Source organism: Aythya fuligula, chromosome 3, assembly GCF_009819795.1.
Source record: "Aythya fuligula isolate bAytFul2 chromosome 3, bAytFul2.pri, whole genome shotgun sequence".
Lineage (NCBI taxonomy): Eukaryota > Metazoa > Chordata > Aves > Anseriformes > Anatidae > Aythya > Aythya fuligula.
The window spans coordinates 78,511,166-78,538,769 of NC_045561.1; the positions used below are offsets into that span (position 1 = coordinate 78,511,166).

Consider the following 27,604-nt stretch of genomic DNA (forward strand, 5'->3'; position numbering starts at 1 on the left):
CGGGCTGCCGAGGAGGAGCCGCTGAAACAGCCCCGGGGGCTCAGCCCCAGCCCCGCGGTGCCGCCCCGCAGCGCCCGCCCCCCCCATGGATCCTCCCACTGGCTGCGGCGCTGAGCCGGGCACCGGGGGGGCAGCACCGGCAGCGTCTCCTCGTCTTCGCACCGGCTGCGGCGTGAGTGCTGCAGGGTGAGAAGCGCCCGCAGGAGGCTATGGGCACGCACCAAGACCGCAGCCCGTGCCTGTAAGCAGCAGGGCACGGGCAGAGCCTTGCCCTAAAGGCGCAGAGAAAATGCCGTCCAAAAATCCTCGCAGAGGGGGTCCGGGACATGGGGCGGCTGCCGGGCAGGGCTGCTCCTGCCAGAGGGTCGCTGAAGGGTGGGTGCGCCAGGCCTGCCAGCTCAGATGTTAAAATATAACAAAGGATAACTGAGAACACAGAAATCATTGTTTGTTTTATTATTCTCCAGGCAGCCGTATCTCAGCCCCTTTCCTGACGGTCTGTTAGGAACTCTCTGCTTCTACACCCGTGTCACACGGAAAAAAAAAATAATAATAATAAATAAATAAAACACGAGCAGGCAATTAGGCGCACGTTTAATTAGTCACCAATTACACACGGAAACCGCAGAAGGCTGAGGCGAAGCCGGGACAAACGCCGCTCACCCCTTACCTAGCGGGGCAGCTCCGGCAGGCAGGGACCGGGCACAGCCACAAGCCACCACAAACACCACCACCACCACCACCTCAGGGCCCTGGCGGGGGACCGAGGGGCAGCTCCCAGCCCTTCCCTTCCCTTCCTTCCCTTCCCTTCCGTTCCCTTCCCTCCCTTGCCGTGCCGAGCCGTGCCGGCCATGCCCGCCCGGCGGCGCATGCGGGGCGGGGAGGCGGGCGCCGTCCCGAGATGGCGGCGGCGCGGCGGGTGCCGGCGGGGCGGTTCCTGCTGCTGCTGGCGCAGGAGCACCTGGAGTTCCGCCTGCCGGTGAGCGCCCCGCGGCCGGGGACGGGACGGGACGGGACGGGACGGGACGGGACGGGACGGGACGGGAGGGGGCCGTGAGCGGGGCGCTGCCCTCGGGGGCTCCCCCCGGGGGCAGCCGGGGGCGGCCTGGGGGCAGGCGGCGTGTCCCGGCCCCAGCCCCAGCCCCAGCCCCGGCCCCTTCCTCTTCCTCCAGGGCCTGGAGGGGGAGGCTGGGACGCTGGGGGGAGAGGGAGCGTTGCAGGCGCCTCGCTGCCCTGCGTCTGGGACGGCTGTGCCCGGCGCGCTGCCCAGCGCCTCTGCATCGAGCCCCGGCACCGCCTGCCTGCAGCGCGGCAGCCCCGGCACATGCAGAGTCTGCCCTCGCAGGCCGTGCTTTCTGCGCCTTGCAGCTTGCCTTTAGGCACTGAAAAATGAGTGCAAGAATGGAAAACGCTGGGATTTCCGTACTGAAGTCTTGCCTTTGATCCTACTGTACCCTACGATGTACAGCTTTTCATAACCTGTCAGTAACTCGAGTTGTGACGATCAACTACTTTTACAGCAGAAGGGTCTATGTTTTCATCTCATAATTACTACATACAAGCTGAATTTAACTCTAAACCTCTGCCCTAGCCACGCAGTTGCGTTAAGAGTTTTTCATTGTTGCTTCTCACAATAAATCCTTAGTAAATGCCATTCTTTCCTCTATTGTAAGTTTTTGTTTGTAATCCCTGTGGAGGTCACAGTCTGCATTAAAACTTATAATACGCTGTTCTGTCTCTGATACATACATATATATATATATAAGTTTAACGCATTGGTGAATGCTCACAAAGCCTGACCTTTTTATTTTCCCTTTAGGAAATAACATCGTTGCTCTCGCTCTATGGTGGACAATTTAGCAATCAACAGGAAATTTGTGTAAATGTAAGTGAGGACCAAATATTTTCCTTGAGTGCATGTATGATATACAAATATGTCCTTTACGATATTTTTATTTAAAGTGTGTAACTGAATACATTTTGAAGTTTCTTAGGAAAATAAGTTGTCTTCCAAAAATGAGCAATTCTCAATTTCAGCTCAGATTTTGTTTTTAGGAAAAGATGCACAAAAAGCACATCAGGATGTCTTCATTTAGCTATATAGAAAGAAATTGTGCCATCTACTGGGAGGCTTGTTTCCTTTCAGAACAGCTGAACCATGAAAACATTTTAGTAGGCTGTGTGAATTTAGTGTTTACCTCTAATTTGATGAGACACTATATCCAAAAAAGTGAAGCTGGCAAGCTGTATAATTCTGGTCTCAATGCTTAGTCAGAAAACATCACTAGCCTTTTGTTACTAGTTTTGTATAAGTAGGTGTTATGATTCCTTAGCGGATAAATAATCTAGAGAATTATAAACAAACAAATAATATTTTATCAAATCAAAGATATGGCAGGAAAATGGAATTTGTAGTAAAGGTTCTTGGCTGTTCAACCAAGAATTAATTTTACCTTAGATTAAATGTTTTATCCTCACGTTTTCTGTACTGTTAACATGTTTTTTTCTTCAGCATGCATGTTCTGTTTTGATACAACAGAATTGTGTAATTGTGTAATACGTGTAACATCCTCCAGGTAGACATTCGCATCACTCATCTTCTTTCTATTTCAGTCTCCGTTTTGGATTCTCAATATTCCTTCAGAAGAGATGGCAAGGGGAATAATGAAACGGACAGTATGTGCAAAGTAAGAGGTGAAAAATCTTCAAAATGATAAAGTAGGCTGTAAAAAGCTTTCACTATAAGAAGGAAAATATTAATTTTGAATAGAGTCTTAAGATTTATGGAGTCCTAAGTCACTGCTTACCCCTAGAAATGAGGAAGTATTGTTGGACCCTATAGGACTGATTACATATCATGCCTGTCCTTCTTACTTAATTTACAGTCAGCACCAGGTCTTGAAGCACTGTTTTTCACTGTAGAGCCAGTGCTCATCTTGTAGTGTCAGTGACTTCCCAGTTGACTTGAGTACTGTTTAGGTAGTGGCTCATTTTAAAACACACATAGAATTAAAATATAAGAACAATGAAAGATAAAAACTGAAAATCAAGTTTAGAAGGGAATGATACGAGAAGATACGTATTCCTTGTCATATGTGACGTGAATTAAAGCACAACAGAACAGCCTACAGGTGTTCTATATGGCATGCTCTTTCAAAGAATACATACAACTCTCATACAGAAAACATGACTTGCCCACTGTTTTTTCCTGCCCTTTTATCTCCTATGGGGAGTTACGTTAGCATAAGATTGCTGGAGCATCTCAATTGCACTGCTGATGAAAATTAAAAGCTCTGAAGCATATACTTACCTAAATAAACTCTCAGCAGAATGTTGTGGGGTTTTTTTTTTTTTTTTTTTTTTTTTTTTTTGTTAGATAATTAAGTGTAAAGGTAAGAAGTGAGTCTGAATTGCTTCTCCAACAGCAAAATAAAACTCAAAGACGAGTATTTGGTTGTCCCTAGTACAGCCTATGTTATTAGCTTTTCCATAGGTCCATCTATAAATACAGATTAAATCCTTAAAGTAAATAGAAACAGATGCTTTAAGAAGAAATGACACACCGTTAAAATTTACTCTTTTTTCAGGGTAAATGCAGGTTAGACGTGTAGCCCTAAATATTTTTCAGGAAAGGAATACTGCAACTAAATGGCCTACCACTGACCTTTGTCACTTAGTAAAGTGTAGTTCTCTTACATTTGTGTGAGTGAGCTAAACCTTTGAACTCTGGCAAGTTTTTCCTTAGGGAGTTATCCTTGTAAAAGTACTGCATGCCACTGTTGATCTTTAAAGGTTGTCTTTGTGTATGGTGTGTTACAAATATGCATAGGAATGTCTAACAATGTGCAGTACCACAAGGGTTCCTGTTGTAGGATTTTTTTCTTTGATATGGCTAGGGCACTTTTGGGATATCTAAATGCTGGAGGGAAGGTCTGTGATGTGGTGTGTGGTGGTGTGCCTTCACTGCAGGAGCATCAGTTCTGTCATCTTCCAAGGCAATGCTCTCATTGAAGCCAGCAATATGGAAACAACAACAAAAGTGTGGGAAACAGTGTAGTGCTTAAAAATCTTAAAATGTCAAACATCTTAGCCAAATCTTCAAATGGGATAGAACCACTGATTATATCTCTGGCTACGTAAGACAGAAAAAACAAAAAAGCGTCTTTGATACATCAGTTTAAGATAAAAGAAAAAGTATTTCCCTGTTCAGAACAAAACTTAAATGTGTGCTAAGACATAAACAACATCCTCCTATACCCTATGAAGCCTAAGCATGTTGGCCAAGAAGGATTGGTGAGAAGGAGTGTCTGTAAGGCATTTCCCTCTTCCCTTCACCTTCGCCACTTCTATCTTACTGCACTCTAAAAATATTGGTATTTTCAGGTCTATATTTGAACTGTGGGGTCATGGCAGATCTGCAGAGGAGCTCTACGCATCTTTGAAGAACTACCCAGTGGACAGGATGGTATGCATGTGAAGAATTTAAAACTGTTTTCTTCATCACAGTAGTTAACACTGCAGCTGTACTAATGAGAATCTTTGCCATTTTTTCAGCTTCCGTATCTACAGCCTGACTCTACGTACAAAATACGTATTCATACTTTTAATAAAACACTGACCCAAGCACAGAAAATAAAAAAGATAGATGTAAGTAGATGTTTAAGATACCATCAACATTTATTTTTATCTATTTACGTTGTTCTTATTCAATGCTATCAGTGTTTTCTAAGATATATTGAATTTGGGGTTTCCTGAATATCTTAAAACAGTTTACAGCTTATGTCTTGTCAACTGTAAATGAGATCTTTCTGTCTGACTTAATGTTCCCTGTGAATTCCTGCCTTTGTGGTTTTCTTTTCCTAAGCAGATCGCGTAAGGCATATACAAAGATAAACAACGATCACAGTGCTGATTTCGTAGATGCAGAACTTTAGGCTTATGGCCTAGAACTATAAGTTTCATATAGAGTAGATGTCATTTTAAGAAAATGTCTTATCTCCATATTAGACATCAATTGTTGGAGTATGTGGAACAGCCAGTCCACTGACCTCAGTTGCAAGCTGTGGATTGTTTGCCAATTTTCTGTTCTGTCCTTATGTTTCTGTATGTGCTTGTGTTCTCCTGCTAATTATATCACTATTTTAATTAAGATTTTTTTCTAAGTTACTGCTTTTGCTTATTTAATTATACTCTATTTTTAGTCGCTGTTGATTCTGTAGATTTTTAGGGGGGTTAGGTTTTCTTTTCTGGGGGGGGGGGACACGTATTTTAAAAACTTGACCTAGAATGTGTAGACTGTTTTTCTTTTTTGTGTAGGCTCTTGAATTTCTGCCATTCAATGGAAAAGTAAATTTAAAGAATCCAGAACATGTATTCTGGATTTTGGAAGATTATGGAATGGACCCTAATAATGTTCCAGAAGAGCCCTTTGATTTGTATTTTGGTAGATGGGTGCGTAAGTACAGTTGCTTCAGTTTTTGAGCTTGTATATTCAGAACTGTTCTTCAATTTAAAATGTAAAAGTTGTCTTGAGCTTTAATGGAAGCATACAGTATAACTATGACTGAATATATCACTGCATAAAACAGTGATACAAGTCTTGAAAATCCGTACTGTGACTAAGAAAAAGCAGTTTACTTTAGCAATTTAAAAACAGGTGGAAAAAAACTGGTGTTAAACAGCACCGATGTCTGCACAGCTGTGGTATTATAAATCCAGGTGAAGCTAAAAGCACCAGCAGCTTGTTTCAAACATGAAGAAACATTTACAGGAACAATAGATGGTTTGCTACCATGGTGACTTGCATCAGCCCTGCTGGAGCATTCTGCACGTGCTTCAGGCGTCCTGATGAGCACCTCAGTAGAAAGGTATGGACTGAGCCTTTGACTCAGTAGTTATCCTGTAGCTGTGAGTTTTCATGGACTGAGACTTTGGACCACAGTGGGTCCAGCCCACAAGTGGATGTGTGAGTGAGAGGACACTGACAGTGCTGTGCTGCTCACACACAGTAAGGGTCATTTTCAAAAACTGTCCAGAGCTTGTCATCTGAGGTACTTATTGCAAATGTTCTCATCTGTTGGGTGTATGCACTCCAAACCTGCTGCATGATTGGGATATATTGAGGAAATTGGATCTGGTCTTTTATATCTTGTGAGGGAAAAGTGGGTCCCCAGAGGACGTCTTACAGAATGACACCAGTGACTGATTGAAAACTGTGTTCTGGAATGCCCTGGGTCAAGAGCAGTTTAGAAGGGAGGAGAATCCCTGTTGAGAATGCACAGCTGTGGTCAGGGGTTTTATAACGATAACTACCTGGGAAGTTAGAGGCCTGCATTACCTGTTAGTGCCTCTGAATACTCTCCATGCCTGTGATTAACTTGATAACAGCCTGTGTTGTGGCAATACTGCAAAATGGTGCAGCTGTTGTCCCACCTCTGCTGGATTCCTGAAGTGTTCAAAGACAGGGAAAACAACCTGGAAAGCATAGACAAATGTGTTTTATTTACCCAGTAAAACTGGTGGTGGTTAGAGTCAGAGAATTGTGTTGGAAGAGATTTTGGACATGCTTAATTCTGGACTTTTCTGGTCATCTTCAGTATATTTTGGAAGTCTGATGGAAAAAAAAAGCATTTGGGCCTTGTCTGCTTTACCAGTAAATTTTAATTTGTCAGTGCTATCCTAAATTTAGATTTTGAGCATGACAGAAAAGCTGGTGAAGATCAAACTTCTGTGTGACCTTAACCTGTGCACATGCACTTGTTTACATGTACTTTATTTATTAATGTTTTGAAGTTCTTTTGACTCTAAATTGCCAGGAATTGTTTTTCTGACACATAGAATAATAGCAAAGTTGCTCTAATATTTATTTATTTATTTAGAACAATTTTCACTACAAATTGTTCGTATATTTTTGATCTCTCTCTTGAAGTATTTTTCTATGTATTGCATAGATATTGCACCTGTTGCTTGGAAAGAAGTCTTTCATACCTGCAGAAGGCAAAATGATGCATTATGGAATGATGAGTTTGCTGTTTGTTGGATAGTGTCACTTAAACAAGTCTGTCACTCTGCTTATCTCTTGTATCTAAGACCTGACAGTGATTTCAAATCTTTCAACAGATTGCAGATGGCCAAAGAGAACTCATTGAGTCCTACAGTGTAAAAAAGAGACACTTTATTGGAAATACCAGCATGGATGCCTGCCTGTCTTTCATTATGGCAAATCATGGAAGAGTGAAACCCAACGATATTGTATATGACCCCTTTGTTGGAACAGGTATATTCCTTTCTACTGGAGGGAAAAACTGGGGGATTGTGTTACTGTGGTGTTACGCCAGCCTTCTGCCTGATACAGTGGCTTCAGGTGCTGAACTGACATTTGAGATTGTACCAAAAGCAAAATGGGGATCATAAAATGATTCTTGAAAGGGATTTTAGGGGAAGGAGACCAATTTCAGAAGATGCAAACAGACTTCTCAGAACTGTAAAATAATCTTATATAGTTTTATTTATTTATATGTAGCATGGTTTAAACACCAGTTCACGTGTATTGCGGACCACTTAGGATCCAAAGTCACTAAGAACTGAAATTTGGTTGCAACATTCCCTGCAGCAACTTTCAGAATGTTGTATGGAGTAGCATCTCTGGAGGTGGCTCTTTTGAGAAGTGTTGAGGGCACTTTTGAGCCTGTAACACACTGTAGCAATTATTAGGTTATAGCATTCAACGGTGATGGGCTCCTTGTGCTGTTGCATCCTTAGGACAGCGCAGTTCACAGCATGTATTCACTCCAGTTACGATTTGTCTTAGTTAAACCAGGAGGGGGAGCTTTTATTCCACATATTAATCTGCATGCCATAGAAGTACCTTGTACCTGAGGGAAACTCAACTTTTTTGTAGTTGAAAAAGAAGATCCATGGTGTTAGGTTGTAGCATTTAATCATACAAGAGTATATTGCATTAAGCCACCTTTAGCCATTATTAGTTTATTGAAAAGAAAAGCAAAGGCTTTATTGCTGACCTGGATTTCACTGAAGTTTGACCATGTGTTAAGAGCACGTGAGCCACATGAAATTAAAAATCCTTATTAGGAGGGTGAAGAGAATTCACTACAGAAATTATTACAAAGATGCTAGGGAGAGTGAAGGCAACACTACAGCAATCAGTAGCAGGACGAATTTTTATTAGCATGTGGATTCTCTGTAACACAGAAAATACATCAGGAATATCGTATTTTCAGAAACACAGGACTTCAGTAAACTATGTTTCTGTTTTCAATATTTGTATTCGTATACAACCTGATTTTTTGCGTGCATAATAATCCCTTAACGACATTTACTCATCCTCCTTATGTTTGGGGAGTAACCTTTGAAAGGGTGATAAAATTCCTCTAGTTCATCTGTAAGCAGTTATGCTTTGGTGTTAGTAGTTTTGTTTCTTTATCTGCTAAACCTACAGCACAAAAAGTTCTCTGAAAGCAATTATTTTCTTGGGAGTGAAAATGAAGAAAAAAATGAAGGGGTAAAGACAGAATGAGGAAAAATTGCATAGAGATGGTGAAGCTGTGGAAATTAATGATGAATGTTAAGACTTAAGTGAATCAGTTCAAAAGTATAACGTACACAAAATTCTCCCCAAACTGCCCAGTGATTTGAATTAAAAATTTTATGGCTTTACTGCAGTAAACATCTGTAATGTGCAGGCTTGAGATTAACGGTACACAGGGGCATGAGAGATGCTGGGTAAGGCGGTCAGAAAACTGCATTTATAACCAAGCAGTGTCTTTTCTTTTGCACCTACTCTTGGTGAATAGCACCCAGGAATTTTTAATGGTTTAATGAGGTCCGTTATAGGATTTTCAACGTTGTCAGGTGCAGTAGTGAGCTATCACGTACTTTTGGAAGGTAGTTTAGAGTTGAGAGTAAAGCAGTAAATTTGAGCTTATGAATTTGGAAAGAATGTACCTTTGGTACTTGAGGAGTACTTTGAGGAAAACATAGTTCAGATTTCTTCACTGATGCAGCTTGAATAACTGGATTGATTTTATTTATTTATTTATTTATTTATTAATTTAATGCTCTATTTACCAGGTTAGAACAGCCTTACTAAATGGTGCTTGCTTTCTGGAAGCAATCTGTTTTTGCTATGTGAGCCAAACAAGCCTTCCAGATCAGTGTAGTAGTGGACAAGGGGAATTTGTCCTTGGAATGAAAAGTACTTTTGACTAGGCTGATTTAAGACCCACCGGAGGTTTCTGGAGGAAGAAATCAAGTCTTTTATCTGAATATTTTGTATTGTCCTGTTTGACAATTTGTTCTTGATACTCCAGTAAGCCTATTGCTTGTACTTCAGGAAGATGTTTGTCCCTACTTTCCCTTTGGCAATTCATGATGCTGTATAATTGCAAGTAACACAATTTTGTTCCTTGACATCGTGGAGGACAGTGATACGACCAGACCCTCATCTGTGCTCAAGAGATAGGAAAAACAGACACTATCCAATAGAAAGGCATGAAGTGCTGTGCCATTGTCATTTGGTTAATAGCTGTCAGTGGACCCAATGATTATCTGATTAACCCTTAACATACATCTGTTTAATTTAGGGTAGGTCAAAGGGCTGGCCCAGTTAGGATATTTAAGTATCTATATAGGTTTCTGTGAACAAAATTGAACTAGTATCAGCTGAGATTTAAAAGCTCTAAGTTCATGCTTTCCTATCTTATTTTTTTATGTGATTAAAAATACTCTTAGATGGGCAAAGTACTTTCTTCTTACTTTTTTTATAGGACTGGGTGGTATGCCATACTTGGGGTCAGGGATAGCTAAGTTTGTCTTGACCCTCTGGAGGTACTGCCCATCTGTTCTGAGGGATTACAGCCGAGAAGGGAAATGGGTGACTCCTATGGGGTGAGTAACCTTGCTTTTCCCTGATCCATTTCACAAGGAAAAAAAAAAAAAAAGATTTTTTTTTCTCCCTCACCTTCAATTTTGGTAGTTTATTAGCATACGGTGCAGGAATTTTCTAGTGCCCCATGTAGGACCTTTAGCCTGTACATGCAGAATGTGTTGCAGATTTGCTGGTGCTGAGTGGTTGGTGTGGGACAATGCAGCTGCCTGAGATGCTCCTTTTCAGGCTGCCAGTGAATGCAAGAATTGGCGTCATCCACGCAGGCAGCTTGTGTGCTCCTGGTGCTGGTGAGCTCTTGTCTTGCAGCAGTTGTCCCCCTCATTTTAGTGGGATTGCTTCTACCTATAAGCAGTTGGCATCAGTAATGTGGGGTTCACAGCCAAGTTCTTGGTTACGGTACAGTTTTAAACTGTTCTGTTAGCTGTATACTCTCTGATTAATAGCACAATTCTTTGATAATCTTCTGCCATCCATCATTTCTTCATTTGGAAGTAGTTAAAGACTTAGTGGAGGTGCTCTTTTTTTGTGGGCTATTCTGCTGTTGCCCAGTTTCAAGGAGAAATCACACATGCTTTTTTTTTTTTTTTTTTAGCAGTTTTTTAATTAGAAATGCAGATCACAGTAGTAAATAACAAAAATAGTAAATAAATTTAGTTTTATTGCTGGATTAGTAAACTAACAAATGTGTTGACAAAATAGCAGCATACACAAAAGAAGACATCTGTATATAGCTCTCAACTAGCAAAACAATTAAGGAAACTTTTTTGATACTGACATTTATAATGGGGATATTTATATTTGTGAGGTTCTTGACCATTGCTTACTAATCAGGGACTGAATGCCCACGTACACAACAAGTTTAATTTTTGACATAGTTAAGGAGACTAACTTTGAGAATAGGCACTGTAAAATTGCCTTTTTTTTTTTTTTTTCAGTAATTTCTTAGATTGTTTGCCAGAAGTGCGTATTAAAGAATTAACAGTTTTGATTCTTGTAATGCTCAGAGGGTCTAATTGCTTTAAATACGGAAAACTACAAACAAACTCCTCAGAAAGTCTCCAGAGATGAGTGGCATAGGAAGTTCACGTATAAGAGAGAAGGGATTTAATATTAACATCTCTGATTATAATTGTGTAGAGATTATAACTGTTTTATAGTTGTATTTTATTTATTTTTTTTTATTGGGCTGAGCTCTGAGTCTAGTGTTCTGCTTCTGTAAACTCCTGACACTCCTAAGAAAAAAAATCCTAACATGGATAACATTCATAACAACAATTTACACCTTTCCCCTTTTTTGCCCTTTGTAGGTGGCCTCCTTATCTCCTCGGCACACTTTGGAGCATATGTATGTGGTACTGATATAGACTACAACACAATCCATGGATTAGGTATGTTACGTGTTTCTAAGCCATTGAAATCTTACTCTTTGGAATTTACAAATTCTGTTGATAGAAGGTAGTGCATTTTAAAGCAATGTTAATTTTCACGGAATTAATTAGTTTATGTGTAATTTCATTGATTTACGCGTGTCTTAGCTGAGTTATTCTTTTAATTTTTAAGCATTAAATATTTAAGAAAAGGAACAATGAAAACCAAAACATAATTCAAAATAGTAATGTCAATGGCTATGTGCTTTCTGATTCTGTGCTGTAGGAACATTTTTACATAACCAAACCCAGCAAGCCTAGTCCCTTTCTTACTTCTCTGAAAAACTGCTGTGCAAATTAGAACAGATTTTCTGCATAGGATTATGACTGATGGATAGTGCTTCTCCAAAGTTAACATTTAATAAACTAACGTTTTAAAAAAAATGTGTTCTGTATATATATATGTTCCCTATACAGATGGTACAGTGGGACTATTTTTCATCTGTTTTCATTATGTATTGTTAGTTACAAAGCTTATTTTATCGCAAATACTTCTGTTGGTGAGTAGAATAAGGCAGGAGATAAACTATTGTTTTGTGTGACATTTATATGAAAGGTTTTGCTGTTGAGGATGCATTTTTTTCCTTTCTTTCTCAGGCAAGGCAAGCAGAAAGAACCAGAAATGGAGAGGGCCAGATGAAAATATCAGAGCTAATCTCCGACAGTACGGTTTAGAGAAGTATTACCTTGATGCCCTAGTTTCTGATTCTTCACGACCAGTATGGCGAAAAGGGATGCTGTTTGATGCAATCATCACAGATCGTAAGTTTGTTAATGCTTTCTGTTGCCCAATTACAATGACTAAAATATTATTGCCTAGGTATATGCATATGTATATTGATTTAATGTCTCAATGAGTGCTCAGATCTGCAGTTTCCATATTACAAAAAATGACCTTTGAGTTCAACACTGTGGAAACTGGATCTGCATTATGACATCTCTGTGTTTATTTTAAGGATAGTTATAAATGTGTAACAAAGCTGGAGATAATGCTGCCTTCCATGGAGACAATATTATGACTGACAGTGAAAATCAATATGGCTGAAAATTATCCTTTGAAGGTGTCTCATTCAGTAAAGGTATAATGTTACTGATGCGTGGAGCCTTCTTACCAGAATGGTCTGTGTTGCTTTTAGGACTTGATCTGCAGCACACTGGAGTCTGATGGACTCTGAAGACTTATGTTAAGTACTTATTGGAGTGCTTCCAAAGAGAGAGTTTAATGCATTTATGATACACTTAACTGCTGGAAGCACCAAGAGTTTGAAAGGATCCTCTGCTCTTCTAGAAACCTGTGTGCTTAACACCATTTGTCTTGCCTGAGAGGAGTAGAGGCTAAAGAAATAAACAGAAGACTTTGATACAGTAATTCCTGATGTCTAGTACTGGCTCATACTATGATACATTCATATTAGTTAAGAACAGGGAGGGTGCCTTTTCTCTGTGAGGTGCTCCTTGATTTGTATTTGGCCTGTTTGAAAATAAGACAATGCAGTACATTACTTAGAACTGAGTTTATAAGTTGTGTTGAAACTTCTGTATTTACAACGTGGTGACGTTAGTGCTTCCATGCTGAAATACTGACATGAGTCTTACAAAAACAAATGTGTTGAACGTGAAATAAGCATGTTATGCTATTATAAGTTTCTGCAAATTTCTAAGAAAAGCGAACTCTGACTGCTCTGTCTGTATAAGAATTACCATTTGCAGAATGTGCTGGCAAGAAATTCCAATTATACAATGCCATTTTGGAAAAGATCAGCTAAGTGCAATAGCAGAGGTGTTTGTTTCTATCAAACAAGAGGATGGGATTATTTGTCACGTGTTGAAAATGTAAGGCTTATTTTTTTATGAACAAATCTGTTAACAAAACAGAAAAGCATTTTCTGTAGTGTAGCAAACATCTAGTATGCTAGAAGCCTCTTACAGCTGAAAGGCTTTCTTTGAAACAGTTAGCAATTATTTGGATCTTATTCTTACCAACTTTCTTTGTAATTTTTTTCTCAAAACTTTGTATAAGCCGTAAATTATGCACTGTTTTATATGTATAACATAATTGTATAATGTTATGTGCTCAAAGAGTGAACTTCTCACCTCTGCACTATGCTTTTGCTTTGTATAGCACCATACGGTATCAGAGAAGCTACTCGCAGAACAGGTTCACCGAAGGAATCAGTTAAGTCAGCTGAAGGAAGGTAAGCAAGCTGTTTTGTCTGTCGTAGAATATAAATGTTTTAATGGGAAGCCAGTTACGGTTTTAGAATCTTTATTTTTTCTTGGTTGACTGTCAGCTCTTTAAAAAAGTTAATAATTAAAGAAGAAAAGACCCTTTTGTTCTGTTTGCAAAACCAATGTGTCACTTCCTGAAATCCTTTTGGTTTTTCTCTATCTGCTTATAACTTGCATGTGTCCGGATTTCAAATCCTTCATCTCACCTCTGTGAATCAGCAGTACCTTGTTTCCTATTCTCAATGTTCTATTCAAGCCTTGCAAGTTGCAGAATAAGTTTAAAATGGAGTACCTCTGTTTCAGCTTAACCTTCCCTCTTGGTTTTCCACTGCTCCTTTCTCTTCACAGATAACACATGGCTTTTGCACTTACATGGCCTTCCTTGTCTTCTGTCTTTTACTATAAATTGCCCTTAGGGAAGATGCTATGCAAAACAATTATATCCAACATGCTTGTGTTTCGGTGACTTTCAGAAGTACTAAAGATGAATGTAAATAGCCAGTAAGGGAATTTGGGAAGTCTTATTCCTCAAAGTAGAAGTTGCACGTCTGAATTTACCTAGGCAGTTTTGCAAATATCAAGTAGTGCTACTCTTATAGTGAAAAAATGCAAGGTTTACTTGTGCTTTTATGTTTACACTTGTGATTTTTTTGTTTAGCACAGAAAATCCCGTCTTCATTTCATCCAGCTACCATCTGAGCGACATCTTTTTTGACCTTTTGAAGTTTGCGGCAGAATATCTGGTGATGGGAGGAAGATTAGTTTACTGGCTGCCGATATACAGGCCTGAGTATGTATCCTTGATTTCTGGTATGTAGCATGTCAGAATGAACGCAAAATTCTAACTGTGATTATTTGGGCACAATACAGCTGGAACTTCCATAGCGCTAGCACTGAAAAGTAATGCTCAGGCATCGTATTGTTAGAACTTTGTATGAGGGCAAGTGGATTTCAAAATAAGGTTTTTGAATGGAGATGATTCCAACTTACCAAAAAGAAAAAAGCTGTCACGCCTCCTTGTAAATGCATGTCTAATGGCTTGAGATTTAAGCTTAGAAAATTAGGCTTTTAAGGTGCAGATAGATTCCTAAGGTAGTAGTAGAAAGGCAAAACACTAATATGTGTTTGTATTAGAGTAGTTGGTAGATACGTATGACAGGGTCCGGTAAGTGAACGTTCTTGGATGTTTGGGGTTTGGCACCACTAATTTAGCTTTCTTTTGGGAAATGGAAAGTCAAGTGGCCAAGAGATGGCAGTGAGAGGCAAGAAGTACGCTTCTTGCAGTACAGAGAAGCGGCCCTGTTAAGGACGAGAGAGGCCAGCAGAGACTGCAGGATGCTGTCTGCTCAGGAGTGCAGCTTTGGATTGAGTTTAAAAGAAAAGACATCTGCTTGTATACCTGAGTTAAGCATCTCTTAGATAAGGTTTTGGGCTTTTTTTGCTGTTGTTGTTTTTCCTGAAAACTGTTTTATAGTAAAGTGGGGAGATGATGTACAGTAACTGTTTCTGAGCATCTCCCAGATGTAGGTGTGTACTGAATGCAGCTTCTACACTGTCATATGTTCCTATGTATGGCCAAGCTATACCGATAAACGAAGTGGGTGTTGTCCCTAGCTTCACCGTGCAAAAAAGCCATGTAACAGTCCTCTGTGTAATTATCACATGCCGTTTTGAAAATTTGGAAAATGAAAAAAGCCAATTCTATTACATCAGATTTCTGTGTGCTCTTTAGTAACAGAAGAGTGTGCTTAATAGCTTGTGGGGTTTTTGTTTGTTTTTTAATGCTATAATTGATATTTTAGGCCCTTTTTTATACTACTGTTCACAGGCAAAGCAAAGAATGCCATTAACAGTATTATACTCCTTGCTCAAAATGTCTTTCTATACACACTTTTAACCCTGATAGAATTCACAAGTACACAGGGTCTTAGATTTCCATGTCAATGAACTCTTTTTGGAATTACTATGTTTTTTCTGTTTTAACAGAGCTTTTTGTCTAGTCTTTGAACATTGGTAAAAGCATGCATCCTCTGTACAGCAGAATACAGTGTTTAGATAACTATGAGCTACACATTCTCGTTCTACTTCAGCTCCTGTTTTGGGACGTTGGCTCTCAAACTCTAGTTGTATTGCCTCTTAAACAGTACATTTGTACAGATGAGTATGAGTTGACTTCATGCAATGAAGTTTGAAATATGGAAGTTAGTGTATCAGCACAGTATCATCTCTTTGTTGTAATTTCAGTTGTAAAGATGAACACAAGAGAAGTTTTTTTTTTGTTAAAAAAACAGGAGTGTAGAGGAAAGATAAGCTGCTGGCTACTAATTTATTGTGCTATTAACTATGCTTAGGCAACACCTGCCATCAGGTTCATGTGGTATTTGAGATCCTTGTGTATTACCTTAAATTAAAAGCAGAACTAAATTAAAATGGGTTTCTGTTAAAAGCACTGCTACTGTATTACTCTTTTGATAATGTTCTGAGTTTTACCTGAGTGCAGAAAGATACATATGCATTAATGCTAACAGACAAGGTTTTTTAACAAGCCGATAATGATCTCTTACTCTGCAAGATAGCATCTCACTCCAAAGTTTACTCTTTCAATCTGACATTGAAATCATTATTGAGTCTGAATTCTTTTAATTCCTCTGCAGCCAGGCTTTATTATGGATATGAAGAGAAACTTTTAGGATACTGTGGCGGAGTGCCTACCTTTGTAAGAGTGACAGGCAGGTTGGTGGTAGTGGATGCATCAAAAGTCTTGTGTAGTAGAAAAAACAACTGAGAATTCATTTGATTCTCCCTTGTCAAAAGCATGTTCTGACTTCACCTAGCAGGTTATGCCTTGATTTTGGACACAAGAAGGGACTGAAAGCTTGTTTGGCTATCTGGAAATTTTGGAATGATGCAGAAATGCGGTACTGTTAGTTTTTTTTTTTTTATGTATGTACAAGTCTGCATTTGGTATTGTCTTACTAATTTAACAGCTCGCTATTGTCTTTAAATTAAGAAATGTCAAGATTTCCCTCAGCTCTTCGAGGGATGCTTTTATCAGCTTGTGCTTTGTGAATTTGCAAGGCTGCTCAAGCTTCAGAACTAATGTTTTTATTCTCTTAAGTGAAAAGTTTGTGGCAGGATTTTGTGAAGAATGACTTTTTTTTTCTTCTTTTCTACAAATACTTTGTCAACAACTGAGCATCTGAAATTAGTGTTAAGTAATTGTAATACTAGAGCTTGCATGAAACTTATTCTACCAAATGCTGGGTTAGCATGGTTGTCCAATGAGTTCTTCTTTTTCCACCAGCTACTGTTAGTGAACACAAAACTATGGTCCAGAGAAGTTCCTATCACCGTCCTGTCTTGTCAGTAGGGCTAGATAAATGGAATTTGATTTTTATACTGTTTTTTTTTTTTTGTTGTTCTTTGGCATGGTCTTTTCAATGCATCTCTGGTTTGTGTGTCTTAATAGGCTTTCAGGTCTGTCAGTTTGGGACTTGCCTGCTGTCATGCACAAGCCTATGCCATACATACAGGACAACCCATTTTTAGTTGTGTTGGATTTGACTTCTCTTTCACCTATAACAATAGATCTACTTGGTAAAGTGCAGAAAATCCACTTCTTTACAAGAAAAATACTAAGCTCCTCTATTGTATCTTTTAAGTTCCAGGGACTGGTTCCAAAATTGTTCAGTTCTGATTTTTAATGTCTTACTTCTGTTGACCCCCAACCACAGGGGAATCATGAGAGCAAGCATTTTATATAAAATCCTAGTCACTGACAATACCCCATATACCATTTTCTGTATTATGTTACAGTAACTGTTATAGGAGAGCTTATTACAAAAATGAGGACTACATGGCTGATTTATACTCCAGTATATCGGAATCATGTCACATCTCATTTTATATTATTAAGCTAGGTTAATGCTCCAGTCTCATGCAAAGCTCTTAAATTTTAAATTCCTCTTTTCAGCATTTGGAGAAATAGGAGGAGGGAAATTCCCTTTTTCCACGGGGAAATAGTATGCTTATGAGATGGAAGGCATGTAAAACACCTACTTGGCTCTATAGACGAGGTTTTATTGTAAGCCGTGTTGCTACCATCTAATGTTAAAAGCTAGTTGATTTTTCTCCATTTAGAAAAATCTTCCATCATTTGACAAGACAACTACAATGTGATACATCTGCAGCATCTTCTTCTGAACTCCAGGAATATCATTGCTATAGGAGCTAGTTTAGTATCAGTCGGAATTCAAGTGTAATGGTCTCCTTTTAGGGAGCTAGAGTTAAGTCTCTTGTTGCTGTATCTTTATTTATGTTGACTGTGGAATACTTTTTTTTTTTTTTAATCACAGCTCCTGATTGGATAGGTTATTACTTCTGATTGGGCAAGATGTTTTCCCTTTGAAATGATACAGGCATGCGTACATTAACGTAGTACAAATACGTGTATAAAATATGGGTGGGGACCTCTTTATGGTAACATTTCCATTTCTTCTACACATTTAATGTCACAAGATGGTTGGAATGTATCATTGGGAGAACTCTGAGCACCAATACCTGAGCTTCTGGTAACTTAATTTAAAATGCATAGCAACTTTCTAGTGTGAGCCATTTTGTGAAAATCTGTATGAATTTTGTTTCAGATGCAAGCGTTGCAGTTCATGAGCTTACAACTCTGAATGTTTATTTCTTCCAGATATACAGAAGAGATCATTCCCCGCCACCCATGCCTGAAACTTATTAGCAACTGCGAGCAGATGCTTTCCAGCCACACGTCAAGGCGCCTGATAACCATGGAAAAGGTGAAAGAATTCAAGGTAAGCTTGAATTCTTGATTAGATTGTGTAAAGTGGTAGTTGTTACATTCAGGTTTGTGCTGTTCAGCATTTGATCTTCATTTCTCTCATGCTTGAGTTTTTTATGAGAGCTTTTGTAAAATTGTCACACATTTCTTCAAAGTAAATTGAGTAGCGATTTAAGGGACTCTACTGGTTTTGTTGTTTTCCTTGTTCTCCTCAGCTTCTGATAAACTTTTTGTCCCGAGCAAGCCCCTTAATAGCATGAAACTGTGCTTGCTTGTGGAAATTGCATACTCTTTTCTTAGAAAACTGAACTCTGTGAATCAGATCCACATAGAAGTTTAGATGCCTAAATTCCCATTGATCCCAAAGTATTATTTGGTGCCCAAGTACGTACTAAATGCCAGATACTTTGTGTATCTGTCAGTACTAGTAAACAATACTCAATTTTTAGAGTCATCTTTAAACCCACAAGGGACTAAACAATATAGCTTTTGGAAATAATATTGTGTCTGTTACATAATTACAATGAAGCAAGGATTTATTTATTTTTTTGCTTAAATTTATTCTTGAGGGGGGACACACTAAGTTCCTTTCCTGAGTCACTGAGACTGGCAAATAATACATTCAGGTCTCCTTTCTGTTCTTGCTGCTTCTCTTACCTGCAAAGACTGTTTAAAAAGATGCTAAACCAGTGTGAAGCAAACTCTTAATGAAAACACAAGCAAGAGGTGAGCAAGTGTCTTAGGTATATTCCTTTTCAGCTGGAAGAGATATTTAAAATGACAGGAGATGCTGTCAGACTGCTGTGTCTGCATGGTGCTTACAGAAATAACAAAGCAGGATTTCAGCGCTGCATTCATAATGCTAATGATGACTGAAATTTTCAATGATGACTGAATTTTTGTAAAACACTGTATGTGGAGTTCAGAGCCAGAGCTGCCAACTTTGTCAGTAGCAAACCACAAGGGTAAATTTTGACACTTCTTGGCATGCATGTCTCAGGGTGTCCACAGAGGTTTTCTGCAGAATTTTTTTTTATATGCCAGCTGGTATGCGGCTGCCAGTGCTGTAGGATAAGATGTCCTAATTTTGAAAATATGTTCACCCTCCTACGAATAGACTTTCATCATTTGTTATTCTTGTTTTGTGCATCACGTATTCTTCAGGACATGCTTTGACAGGTTCACGTCTGGAAGCACTTAGCTTTGAGCACCTGATGCTACTTGGCAGGCTTACTGCCTAGGTAAAACTGTGCAGGTGCTTCTGTTGTGGACTCCAGATGTCTTAGGTAACTTAAAGATGCTAAGCCCTGTGTATTGTTTGTAATGACGCAAAAACTTGTACAAATAACAGTACACAGATTGACACCTTAACTAGTACCTCCTTGGTTTGGGGTCTTGTTTGGCATCTAACTACTGAAGATCTTCCCACCCCAGTTCTACCAGACACACTTCATATTCTCTTGGCTCTCTGGGACATGTTTTTTCCTGTCCTAATGTCTCAAAAATCCTTTTGAGTTGGATGCTTATGACTCACCAGATAGGATCAGTATTTGGAGCTTTGGCAGTTTTTCTTTTTCCCCATATAAAAGTGAGTTATTCTGAATATACAGGCATTTACATCTCCAGACAGTTCCCGTTTTCTTTAATAAACTGGTTTGTAGTGGGAACTTACACATTTCTTTAGTTCAGCTTAGTGGAGTACTCGCAAGTGACTAAGAAACTCTACATATTATGTAGTGCTGCTATGCAGTCCATCAGTTTTCCCAGTATTTGCCACCAATAGTGAATTGCAAATTTCACAGCAAATTCAATTCCATTATTAACACTCTAACTTCTTAACTGAAGACAAATTTGATCAGTTACAGAGCTAGAGAAACAAGGAACGAGTGGAATGGGAGAGGAGCAAAATGGAAGCGGTATGAGATAAGACCTCACTAGCCTGATCTGCCACTTTTTTTTATAAATATAAGTGGCCTTTCTGCTCATATTAAACAGACATGGATCACCTAAATATCTTTCTAAACCTGAAATAAAGCTTCCTAATTGGTACTACAGTGGCCAGGACTGTGAGTCAAACCTTACCAAACTATTGAGAGAGGTTTTTCGGAGCAGTAAAAACACAAATTCCACTCTCCAAAGACTGAACCATTCACATATAAGAACTGAAATACAGTGGTAGTGGAAGAACGAGAACCTGTTGTGTTGGCTGAGTAGATTTGTGTTGTAATATCTGTTGACTCTAATCTTCTAGGAGTCCAGTCTTCTGCTTTAGGTCAGAGGGGGTTTGAACTAATTCTTCCACGCTGAGTCAAGTGAAAATATATCTTCTGCTGTCCTGGTTTATTTTTCAAAAACCTTTAAAAATATATGCATATAAGACTGAAAGATCTTCATGTCTACTATCTATATTTGAATTGTTACTCTTTTTTTTTTTTTTTTTTTTTTTTTTTTTTTTTAATTTAAAAGTCAAGTAACTGGTAAATAGTTAATCAGTAGGAAAATTGGAATACAACAACTTACAACTTAAGAACAAGCATTATTATCACAAGAGTTCTTGGGAGTCTGTATCTGGTGATCAACCAACTATCTCAGAAGGGGATGGATTTATGAATGGTGTTTAACTGTAGGGTGGCTTGGTGTTCCCCTTCTTTGTTACAGTGTGTCTAGCTTTCTGTCTTCAGAGGCTTGTTGATTTCCCTATGTTTGTTTCAGCCATTGCAGAATTGTTTGTGTTTGTTTCATTCCTTGGCTGGCTGTCTTAAAGAAATAGACCACATCTATTTGGCTAGTAAACGCCTACTTAGTTTTAATGTTTCTCATTAGTACTTCTTAAATATATACATCGATATTATATATAGATATATATGTGTATATGTATAAAAGGAGAGATCTGCAGTTGTCAAGGGTTAAGAGAGACACCTAGAAATTGCAGGGAGAGATGAAACAGAAAACTTGACTTAAGAATGAACTCTGAGCGTATGACTGCCCATGAAAAGGCCCTGGAGCATTGGGCATGCAAATCCACAATACTGAATGTGTCCAGCATTTCCATGTCATGGGGTCACTCCAGAGTCTTTACTAGCATAGAACTTTTCCTTCTGAATTTAGCTGTGTCCCTGGATATGACCCTGCATCTGTGATTTGGGAACTGCTCGGTGCTGTTTATAGCTGTATAACATTAGTGTAAGTGGTTTCTGTAGCTACCGTTCAGCACCAGATGTAGAGTGGTAGGAAGCTGTGATAAGGCTAGGAAGATCTTTTAAACAAAAAGTGAATGTGGGTTATTACCCTAAGGCTGAAATGAGGTGTGCCAGATTCATAAAAATCTGTAAACTTGCACATAGTGTCTGCAAAAACTTAAAGACACAGCTTTCTTGTTACCTTCAAGCCCCCTCCTCTTTCTTCCACCTCTCATTATTTACCAGGGACATGATACCTTTATTTTTTGTTGTTGTCTTTAGAACAATTCAGTGTTAAGTTAAAAACACAAATTAGCAAAAGCAGTTCGGTAGCATCTACTTTGCAAGAGCTTTGTTGGTTTTCAGTTGTCACAGAAGTCATCGTAAAACATTTGAGAGCAGAAGTTTTATGTGATAACTGCTGTTTGCAATTAGTCTGCTGTTTTGAGAACTTGAATAATTCAAAGTGAGAACCAAGGAGGATTTAAAAAGAATGAGCAGTGGCTAATCAACATCTTCAGTCCTACAAATAAAGGAAGAAGGCTTTGTCTCGGTGGTAGGACCAGTAGACTGGGGAAGGAGCTGGCTTACTGACAAGTGGGCTGATCATTGCTGATCAATCTTGGCACGTGGCCTAAGGAAATGCTTTCTCAGGAAGTCTCAGTAGGTTGTGCCAAATAACCAATTACAGACTCTATGCCTTGAAAACTATGCATACTTTTTTTTTTTCTCCAAAACAAATGTGGCAAAAGCTATTCATTCCTAGGTGCAGCGTTGTATCACAAGTAGTACTCCTGATTCTTCCAGTGTGTCATGTTAAGAGGAGGAGAGGAACTATGTGTGTTAAAACACAATGGTTCAACTCTATTCCCCAAATTTAAACTTTAACATAAAAGGGGGGATTGGAGATGGGGGCAAGTGAAAGGAGAAACATGTATGCTAACTGGGCTGGACTGTTAATGCATTCCAGGGAGAGCTGACAGATCAATGACTGAAACAATTCCCAGGATTTGGTCCAGTGCTTTCTTCATTACTGTGTCCCATCCACCCTCTGTAAGATCTTCTCTAACTGCATAGCATTCCTGCCAGAACTTCAGGGTGCGTGTTCGACTGGTTTGTACTACTCAAACTAGAGCTCACCTGAGGATGTTTGGCTGGTTTCCTTACTGAAATGAACTGGTGCTCGATGCCTAGGTGAATTCCAATCCAGATAGTCAGAATGCTTTTCTGAAGATGATTTTGATGTGTTTTTATCTTTGTGGAGCTAAATGCAGACTTTTCCTAGTGCTCAGGAAAACTATACCTGTTTGGCTCCCTGTGTAGATAGAAAATACCCTAATTTAGAATTTATTCAGAAATCCTAAATCTCTGAAATCTATGACATTCTTTTAGTTTGTTCAGCTCTCATATTCCCTGTGAAACTATTTTGATTAGTAAATGTCAACAGTGAGTGGCATCTGCAGATAATTTAGGGTTTCTTATTTTCTTTTCGTTTTTTAAGTCATTCCCAATCCGTTCTTTTCTTTAAAGCCATTAACATCTTTACTGGGCAGTCGTGTCTGTGTAGGGAAGAGATAGGGAGTGGAAGCTCTTAAGCTGGAGTTATGATGTGGGCCAGGAGCTTTCTTAGTAAGCTGTTCCAAGAAACCAGTGCCTGACTGCAGGTCTCCTCCCATCTAGCAAGCAAAGATTTGCGTAGCTTTTGATGAAGCCTGCATTTACAAAATGGATTGTGCTTTGGTGTGAAGCACCAAGCCTGTTTCCATCTGATGAATGCGGATGCTCCTTTTGAAGTTTCTTCTCTGAGATATATCTTCTCTTTGTCCTCACCAGCTTGGGGGTAGAGGGAGTGAGTTCATTTCTTCCTCCTTCCCTTCAGCCTGAATTAGCAATTTATTACTTAAGAAATCAAGATGAATGGAGTACAGGTGTGTGACCTCTTAGAGGTTATAGGGATTCATTTTTATGTCAAAAATACTGTTGACCCATATATCATTATCTTTCAGGGTCGAATATCTCATCCATTTTTTAAAATAATTTCCTAAAATAAGTGAATTAAGTAAAATCATCATTAAAACACTTCCCAGAGTCATGAAAATATGTTACACGCTGTGGTCAAAGAGGGTTTACTGGCCTGTAAATTCAGGTGAAAAACAAGTGCTCCTTTCCTCAGCATGGTACTGTATGGGAGACCTGGACAAGTGGTTATGGGCTGACTGTAAAATGAAAGTGTCGTAAGTCCTCCTTTTTTCCTGTCTCCCAGTAATAATTTTTTTTTTTTTTCATGGCCATGTTAAAAGGCGTTGATTATGACCATGAGGACGGTCTTAGAAATGCCTGTCTCTCACAGATGACCACAAGACAATAGTACAGTGTCTGGAGTGGCTTTACTGAGGTCATTTTTCTCTTGCTATTTTTCAACATCGCAATATTTTAAAAGAACTAACTGGATGCTGATGGTAGATGTGCTTTAAGTGTTAGATATGCACATATATGCATATGAACATTTAAGAAGTTAATTTAAACCAGTGGCATTCCACTGGTATCTGCTAGGATAGCAGCTGGGAATTGCTTCGTAGGAGTAGCTCATTGTGTCCAGAAGAGGGCACTTGTACATGCCACAAATGTCTTGTAGTGTTGAAAAACCTTTGTCTTGCAGCTTCAGAATGCATATTAGGATATTCAAAGCAAGATGTGGCATTGATCCTGCTAGGTGAAAGCCCAGAAGGGCCACAAAATAGCTGAAGAGGGGAATGTCTACTAGAATTTAGTTCATTTAGTGTTGGTAGCATTTGGTAACATATGAAAATACTGACTTCAATCTACTGCCATCTTACTAAGGCATTCTAGAGTAATTTTATTTTCAAATGTGAACAAATAACCTGAACTGCATACTGAAGTAATGAACCAATCTGTATGCTGAAGAATTGCTTAAAAAAATTACAGTAAACTGTGAGGATGCATTAAGAAGAAACATTTAGTAGAAGAGAAGTTTAGTTCTGTTGTGTGCTTGTTTTTATTTTCTCTTTGCACGCTTCAGTTGTGCGTGTGAGGCTGTTTAGCTCAGTTTCATCTTGGCATTGTGATAAACTGCCATCAACCATAAGTGTTAAACTGTTTTGCAAATTGCCATCGTTTTTTAGCGCTCAGAAAAAAAGTTGGTGTATTGTTTATTTTAGAGTATTGATACAATCAGTTGACAAGTATCTTAATTGAGTAAAGCCACAGTACGTGATGAACTAAACATTTATATGTAGTGACCCATATAATGGGCCAATTTTCTAAACTGTTTTCTTGGCTAATGTCATGTGTAGGGATTTACTATGTCAATTTTAATTTTCAGAAGTACATGAATTCTGCACAAGAAAAAAAATCCTTTGATAGCACTTCAGTTTCTGCATGAATTCGCTTTAATCATTCGTATTCCCCTTCTGTTTCTATCTGCTTTCCACAAAATGAGTGATTGAATTCTCCAGGTGGTATTTCTTCTGGAAACTCATCTTTATATTTCCATTTATAAAAAAGTGTGTGTGGCATAGTAATCTGCTCTCATTCATTCATGCAAGGGTTGAGTTCTGGTGATGTTAGCTGAGATGCTTCCAGTGATTCCGCACAGTTCAAGCTTCGAATGTCTGGTATTGACAACTTGCCTCAGTTTGCTATACAGAGTACAATAATGAAAACTTAAATGAGTGCATTTAAAAACAAACAAAAAAAAAAAAAACAAACACACCACAAAACAAAAACTTGTTTGCTTACAGCTTGTTTTTGATCAATGCCAATGTTAAATGTAGGATGTGTGTGTTCTCGTTAATCTGAACGAAAACTTTAGCGTTGTATTTTTTTTGCGTTGTTTTATGATTTAAATGGTTGCCATTACATTTTAAAAAATACTTTACTCTTGCTTGTAATCATCTGAAAAAGTCTGAAGGAAAAACAATGGCAATGCACACTGAACAGACTGCCATAAAACCTAACACTTGCATTTTGATGCCATGCAGGATCAAGATCAGAATTCTTACTTGGATGATCAATACATGCCGTACAGGGGACACAATTCTTTTCGTGAGAAGTATTTCAGCGGAGTGACAAAGAGAATTGCCAAGGAAGAAAAAGACAACCAGAAGTAAAATACAATATAAACAGATTAAAAAATGAGGAAAGAATGAAGATTGTGTTTCTTTGTAAGGACATCTGGATATGAACATTCATTTGGATGCTTCAGAAAAATAAATACTGCTTTTAATTTTAAAGCAAGATGAAGCCCACAACACAGGTTGAGAGCAGTTCTTTTTAATTAGCTTTGTTTATAGCAGATTTTATTGTACAAGTTTTTTTGAGTCTTATTTAATTTATATTTGTACTTTCAAGTTATAATGATGATTGACTAAAACCATTATTATTGTTCTTTCACCATTAACGTTTACAAAAAGTAGTAGTATTATTTGGCTTCTTAAACTGTGAACATCTGGCTCTTTTAGAAACACGTGGTGGTGATCAAGGATTGCTTATTGTGAAGGTCATTTTTTTCTAAATGATACACAAACAGTAAAACAGAAAAGTTTTTAGTGAGTTTTTATTTATAATTGTTGTATGCAGTGACTGTTCATATGTACTCTGATTTGTTCTGGCTGAGGCCAGCAGTGTTTAAAAAAAGAAAAAACAACACAATCCACAAAGAAACAGATGTGTGTGCATGTGCACGCGCGTGTGCACACACAGGCACACAAGCCTCTGTGACCTGACAAACTCTGGAGAGCCTATTAAACCCTGTGAAGCCTGTCCACATCTGAAGCTCATCTGTACCTTGGATTTGCTCTTGCATTCCTAAACCTTGACTCTTGGTCAAGCCAACTGTCTGCAATTTTTGGTTCAGAAACTGATAGTTAAAGCAGTAACAACAACAGCATAAAATCAGTAATGGTTCCCTAATGGTATTAAGCCTAATCAAATCTTTGAAATTGAAGATGTATTTGTTAAAGGGAAAACTTTGCTGAATCTGTACCATGTCCATCATGAAAATACCTCATTTGAAAACCACTAAGCACATTAATTCAGGATGTTAATGGTTCTTCTCCTTTTGGTGGTCAAATATGGCCAGATACTCTTCAGCAGGGCGTTGGTGAATGTATCTGCTAGCTCCAGCCAGGGAAAGCCTCACTTCTTAATTTGCTGCAAGCTACTGACTGTGGTCACATTGCGATCTTTGTAGATTATGATCTTTAAGAGTTTCTCCAAAAAAACAGTCATACCTAGGCAAGTATGAATCGTTGTGTATCTGGTTGAGCTCATTAATTCAATTTGCTCTTCTCTGTGTTGTGGTCCTCAGCTGCAACAGGGAGAGCTCAAATATTCGATGACAACTTTGTCTGACCTTCTGGATCTAATCTGTGGTGTCTTAGGTAGTTCTGAAACAGTGATTTATTTTCTCTGTTTCCATTATAAATCACTTCGTTTTGAGACTCTTAATGTCAGCCATCTAAGAGTTGTTCTGGGCTAAACTTGGAGCAAGATCAAAGCTCAGAAAATTTTTCAAAAGCAGAATTTGAATTGATCGTTTTCAAATATTACATCAAAAAATAACTGCTTCTGAAAACCTGTCTTCATATAACTTCTGACTTCAATTTTAGCATTACAATTTGGCATTCAGTCTTTATTACTTTACAAATTAAAATTACTTTCTGTTCTTCAGAGTCAAGGAATTTTTGTAGATGGATTTATTATACATTTATAACTTCACTTTTGTAAATGTTACTCTACATAGACATGATCTAAATGGTTATACAAGATGTAAGGTAGTGGCAAATCTGGCCCTGTCTATTAAAAGAGAATGATTTAGTTTATTTCTCCTCTTCTTGGTCCAATTTTTAGTCCATTCAGCAGTGGTGGTGCGGCCTCTGTGTAGCAGTTCATACATAACAGCTCTATCACTACTGAAGAATACCCTTTTGAACAGGAGCTGGGACTGTGTTTGGGGTACTCCATAAACACCCACTAATCAAAAAGAGCTTAGAATTGAAATCAGATGTTCCAGCTCTGCTGATCCCCAACATTA

The 27,604-nt window shown here is 38.6% G+C and overlaps 1 protein-coding gene across 3 annotated transcripts; it reads left to right on the forward strand.

The window, feature by feature from the left end:
* Positions 1-906: 906 nt before the first annotated feature.
* Positions 907-27,392, forward strand: TRMT11 (tRNA methyltransferase 11 homolog). Of its 3 annotated transcripts, none has more exons than XM_032185730.1 (13): positions 907-979; positions 1,820-1,885; positions 2,614-2,687; positions 4,384-4,465; positions 4,555-4,647; positions 5,317-5,451; positions 7,120-7,276; positions 11,215-11,295; positions 11,932-12,096; positions 13,457-13,529; positions 14,222-14,353; positions 18,263-18,383; positions 25,551-27,392. In XM_032185730.1, the coding sequence occupies exons 3-13, from the start codon at positions 2,650-2,652 to the stop codon at positions 25,677-25,679; spliced, it is 1,206 nt and encodes a 401-aa protein (XP_032041621.1). In that variant the 5' UTR covers positions 907-979; positions 1,820-1,885; positions 2,614-2,649; the 3' UTR covers positions 25,680-27,392. The 3 variants fall into 3 exon arrangements, with proteins under 3 accessions (XP_032041621.1, XP_032041618.1, XP_032041620.1); XM_032185727.1 differs by lacking the exon at positions 907-979 and adding an exon at positions 1,447-1,481; XM_032185729.1 differs by lacking the exons at positions 907-979; positions 1,820-1,885 and having other exon boundaries at positions 2,637-2,694.
* The last annotated feature ends 212 nt before the right edge of the window (positions 27,393-27,604 follow it).

What these genes read in the sequence shown, in the direction of transcription:
- TRMT11 (XM_032185730.1), top strand. Translation starts at nt 2,650, where the DNA reads ATGGCAAGGGGAATAATGAAACGGACAGTATGTGCAAA. An exon ending in CAACACAATCCATGGATTAG is followed by an intron (nt 11,296 to 11,931) that starts GTATGTTACGTG and finishes TTTCTTTCTCAG; the next exon opens with GCAAGGCAAGCAGAAAGAAC. An exon ending in CTGCCGATATACAGGCCTGA is followed by an intron (nt 14,354 to 18,262) that starts GTATGTATCCTT and finishes TATTTCTTCCAG; the next exon opens with ATATACAGAAGAGATCATTC.